We start from the raw sequence: 5,422 nt of genomic DNA on the forward strand, positions 1-5,422 counted from the left end.
CTGAGTAGCTGGGATTACAGGCACGTGCCACCATGCCCAGCTGATTTTTTGTATTTTTTTAGTAGAGACGGGGTTTCACCACGTTGACCAGGATGGTCTCGATCTCTTGACCTCGTGATCCACCCGCCTCGGCCTCCCAAAGTGCTGGGATTACAGGCGTGAGCCACCACGCCCGGCCAGACACATGCTTTCTTTACTCTCCACTCATTCTTTCCAGATCTGAGCTGGCCTTATACTCACACCGTATCCATCTTTGCCTTTGGCCTCTAAGGATGTGCTGATTGCCCTATAGATTGACATCCAAAGTTCAGAACAATAAAAATGGAAAAGCATTATAGTGTTACCTAAATATGCCTCAATTTAAAGATTAATAAAATTAGGCTAGACTAGGTCACCAATTGATTAGAGGCAATGTCAAGATTAGAAGTTGCCCCATTCTCAGTGTTCTGTTCATCATTACAAATAAAACCAAAACAAAGTATCTTTAAAACTTTCTCACCAGAAATGACAATGAAGAGAGCACCATCAAAAAGACAGACATGCCGGAAAGCCCCTTCCCTGCCCTGCCCTTTCCAGTTTCCTGTGGATTCTCAGACCTTGAAGGGTTAGAAATGTTAGCTGAAGATACAAACGAAACATAACATGAACATATTTTCACCTACACCATAATTTTTGATGAGCAGCGAAGAGGCTAATGGTTAGGAGCATGAACTCTGGGGCCAGACTACCTAGACTCAAATCCTGGCTCTACGTCTTACTAGGTGTATGATCTTGAGCAAATTAACCTCTGTGCTTTGGTCTCCCCACCTGAGACTACTCTGCTATAGCAGAGCTTTCTATTATTAATGAATAGCAAGATATTCTGTCCTTTGGATGTGTGATAATTCCTTTAGCCAATCCCTTATTATTATATATTTGGTGGCCTTCAGGTTTTTGTTGTTATTCAAAGGAGGATAAATTCTCAATAAATCCGTTGGAAATAAATGTCTATACTCTCCCAATAATCCAAGTAAGAGTTACAATGGGCAGGGAGGTGCCATTTTTTTCTTTTTTTTTCTGGTAGCAAAGTAGGATAGGAAATGTATAGTTGGGTGGCCATATGCCCTGCCAACATTGACTAGGGAGTTCTACTATTAAAGGAAGAAGGGGGCCATGGCTACTGCAGGGCGATTGGCAGACGCTACCACAACTTTTAACATCCATCCTATCCCCTGACTACAACTCCATGAACGTTTGGTTAAACAAGGTAATCACAGGACTTACCCTTATGTTGTCATGCTTTAGTGGATAAATGTTAAAAACCCTGAATCTGTTTTTGTCATCCCTTAAACTTCAAACTCCCTATGTCCCCTGGTTTTAGGTGCTTTTTTTTTTTTTTTTTTTTACAAGCCATACATAGTTGGATTTTGTTTTCTAAGTCACGGTTAAACTACCTCTGTCTTTGATGTAGGAATTCAATTTGTTCATATTAGTTGTGATAGGTTTTATTATTGATTCGTTTTCATTTTTACTTGTTTATAGTTTACTGTACTTTGATTTTCTTTTCCACTTTCCTTACTTTTTCTATCTTGGTCAGTGTTCCCTTTATCATTTAAAAAAATTTAGGAGAAATTCTACTAGGAAACAAACAGAAAAAGACAATCAATAAAATCAAGGGTAGACCTAAATGACTTGTGATATGGATATTTGAAAAAAGTCATTAAAGAGATTTGAACTACAGAAAAATAGATGAATGTAAAAAAATCTTAACTATAATTCTTACTATAGAACATCACCTTTGTTAATGTCCTAATGCAATTATTTTAAGCCTTTTCTTGAAAATAGGGTATTCTATTAACAGATATACATGTAAATATAAGTACGCATATACATAATATAAATAAAAGAAATATGTGTATTCATAATCCATTTAAGAAACATGAACCTCTATTTTCTCTCCCTAAATATAAACCCACATTCTTCCTCCACAAAGTAATTGATATTGTAGATTTTGTGTTAATCATCCGCTTGCTTTCCTAATTTTGCTAATTATATACGTATTACTGAACAATGTACTCTTGGTTTGTTTTTGAACTTCATATAAATGAAATAACATAGTATCTATAGTTTGCCTTTTTTCATTCAACATCACTTTAAGATATAACCATGTTAATGTACTTGATAGAGTTTCATTCATTTTCACTGATGTATATTATTTCTACTGTATTCATTCCCACATTTATTAATTTAGTTTATTGTTAATCAACATTTGGATATTTTCTTTAAACATTTTTTTTAACAAAAACTATTGCAATGTTGCAGTTAATCTTGTACAAATTTGTGGGTGCCAATGTGCAAGAGTTTCTAGAGCAATTTTTTTGTGTGTGGTAAAGCTACTGGTATTCTGGATAAGACTATTTCCTGTCCTTCCACTGACACATTGTAGGGAATCTGGCACCTCTGGCCTCCCAGCTACCAAGAGCCTATAGCATGTCAGTCACGTTGGCAATCAAAACAACTTATTTCCAAACACACTTTAAGAAGCCCAGTTGAGAACTACCGTTTTATAGTATGCATCTAGAATTAGAATTGTTGGGCCACAGGTTATGTGACTGTTCAATTTTTACTTATAAAATATATTGGATTGTTGTGATTCAGAGACAATGATGGGTTCCCATGTACAAATCCAACACACACATAATTTATGTTATACAGCACACTCATATCCTATGTAACTATATGTATAGCCCAATATACTTCAGGAAATCTTCACACATATTTAACACTATTGTCAATGACTTAAATAATTCATAGTTTTACAAAAGGATGTTTCACATTTTATTAAGAACATGACATTTTCTGTTCTTTTTAAAATTAGTCTGATATTACATATGAAATATGACTTCTACTTAAACAATTTATGCACAAGAACTTCTTTTATTAATGTATCTCAAATTAATTTTTCCTCAACAGCTCTGAATGCTTGTTGAAAGCTTTTACATGTTCAAACCATTCATGTGGTTTCACTCCTATGTTAATTTTCTAATTCCTATTCATTATAACCGATGAACAAATATTTCCTACATGTGTTAACACCTTAGGGTTTCTGCCCTATGATTTTGCTGATGTTCAACAAATTTGGCTTGAAGATGCAGGTTTCTGCACATGGAGGGTGTTGATGGGAATTTTCTTCTTGTGTGTTTTCCTTTGATGTTTGGTGAGAGCTGACCTCTGGCTGAAGTTTTTTCTACATTCATTACATTCATAGGGTTTTTCCCCTGTGTGAATTCGCTCATGTTTCGTGAGGGCTGACTTTTCATAGAAGGTCTTCCCACACTCAGGACATCTGTAGGGTTTTTCTCCTGTATGAGTTCTCTGATGCACAACAAGGTTGGATTTCACACAGAAAGATCTCCAGCATTCATTGCATTTATAGGGTTTCTCACCTGTGTGAGTCCTTTGATGTTGAGTAAGGTTTGATTTCACACAGAAGGTTTTCCCACATTCATTACATTTATATGGTTTCTCTCCCGTGTGAGTTCTCTGATGTACTGTGAGGGCTGATTTCTGGCAAAAGGACTTTCCACATTCATTACATTGATATGGTTTTTCTCCTGTGTGAGTTCTCTGATGTTCAATGTAGTTGGACTTCACAAAGAAGGATTTTTCACATTCTTTACATTCATAGGGTTTTTTCCCTGTGTGTGTGCTCTGATGCTGCGTGAGATCTGTTTTCTTATGGAAGCTTTCTCCACATTTATTACAGTCATAGGTTCTCTCTTTTTTGTTAGCTCTCTGGCTTTGTGTGAGTTGTGACTTCCTACCTGAGGCACCCCTACTTTCATTACATCCATTGATTTTTTTCTCTGAGTGCCTTCTCTGATGTTGAGTGCGTTTCAACTTCTCCAAGAAAGGTTTCTCACATTTATTATCTTTACAGTTTCTCTCTCTTGTTTTAATTCTCTGATTGAGTGTGAGGCAAGATTCCTTCTTTAAGACTCTTTCACTGTCAGTACACTTGCTGGGTTTTCCTGTTGTGTGGGTTCTCTGATGTTGAGTAAGGCATGCTTTTTCATGAAAGAATTTCCCACATTTCTTACAATCATAGATTTTCTCTCCTGCATGAATCATCTCATTTTGAGTATGGTCTAACTTCTTCAAGGCTTTCTGATTTTCATTACACTCAACAGGTTTTTTTCCTGTGTACATTCTTTGATGTTGCGTAAAGTTTGATTTCTTGCTAAATTTTCCAAATTTATTACATTCAGAGTGTTTCTCCCCTGTGTGAATTTCTTGATGTGCATGTTTGGACTTCATGCATGAAGATTTCCCATTTTTATAGGGCTCATGTGGCTTTCTTTCCCTAAGGGTTCTTGGACAAGAATTGAGCTTTAACTTTGGGATAAAGACTTGTCCATATTCATTTCTTTCTGAAGGTTTCTCTACTGTGTGAGCTCTCTTATGTGTAACAAAGGCTGTCTTTCTGTGAAAGGCTTTCCCACAATGATTATATTCAAGAAGTTGCTCCAAAGATGAATCCTTTTGATGTTGAACAAAATTCTCATTATGACTGTAGGATTTCTTCTTTCGATCATTTTCACAGGGTTTATTCTCTGAATGAGTTTTATTATACTTAATATCAAGGAAGTCACACCTACTAAAATCAACTGACTTTTTTCTTACATAGTTTATATTATTAATAATGAGTTCTGAAACACTTTTCAAGCTTGTTCCAAATGAGTCACATTTATGGGATATTTTTCTTGAGGGCACTGTGTTTGTGGCCATACTAAGTGCTTCCCTTAAGGTTTTACGTCTCTCCTTAGTCAGTATTTTGTTGTTGATGAATAAAGCCTGCCTCAAATATTTGCCTTTATTTTCTTGACTTGTCTCTTTCATGTTATTGGCTTTCTGAACTTCTAGAAATATGAAAAATTAACCATACATTATAAATCTTAACGCATTTCTTAAGGAAGGAGGTTGTATGCAAGTGATCTATGCTGAGTTGATCCTTGAGTTTCAGGCACAATATCCTGGGATAATAGAAGTCCTAAACAAATATTTATTCTAGTCTTTGGATGGGTAATATGAAAGCAAAGATAAAACATGCACTATAGCAAAAAAAAAAAAAGAAGAAGAAGACAAAGTCAAAAATTAATACATATAGCTTTGGCTTGTTACAAATATGCCCTTAAAATGGATAAATCTTGGAATAAAACAATAAATAGTGAACTGAGAACAAAGGATGTCGGGAAAATGATTAATCCAATTGAGGATAATCAAAGCATGGGTTAAAGATAGGGGACACAGTAGGGAGACAATAAAGATTGAAGGGTTATCAAAGGAAGTGTCAGAGCACAGATTATGTTTGGAGGCAAAAGAAAGATTAGATCCTTCTCTTTCTCTCTCTCCCCTATACCTTAATTGCTGCAGGAGAATCCTT

At 35.6% G+C, this 5,422-nt stretch overlaps 1 protein-coding gene across 1 annotated transcript; it reads right to left on the bottom strand.

Moving 5' to 3' along the window:
- Positions 1-1,364: 1,364 nt before the first annotated feature.
- LOC116547454 (zinc finger protein 883-like) lies at positions 1,365-4,914 on the bottom strand (the record flags this gene model as incomplete). The annotated part of the gene is made up of 1 exon (XM_032273407.1): positions 1,365-4,914. A coding segment is annotated over one exon (1,806 nt), but the record flags the coding sequence as incomplete, so codon positions are not given.
- Positions 4,915-5,422: the final 508 nt, after the last annotated feature.

Source organism: Sapajus apella, unplaced genomic scaffold (genome assembly GCF_009761245.1).
Source record: "Sapajus apella isolate SASKATOON/1434 unplaced genomic scaffold, GSC_monkey_1.0 scaffold3224, whole genome shotgun sequence".
Classification (NCBI taxonomy): Eukaryota; Metazoa; Chordata; class Mammalia; order Primates; family Cebidae; genus Sapajus; species Sapajus apella.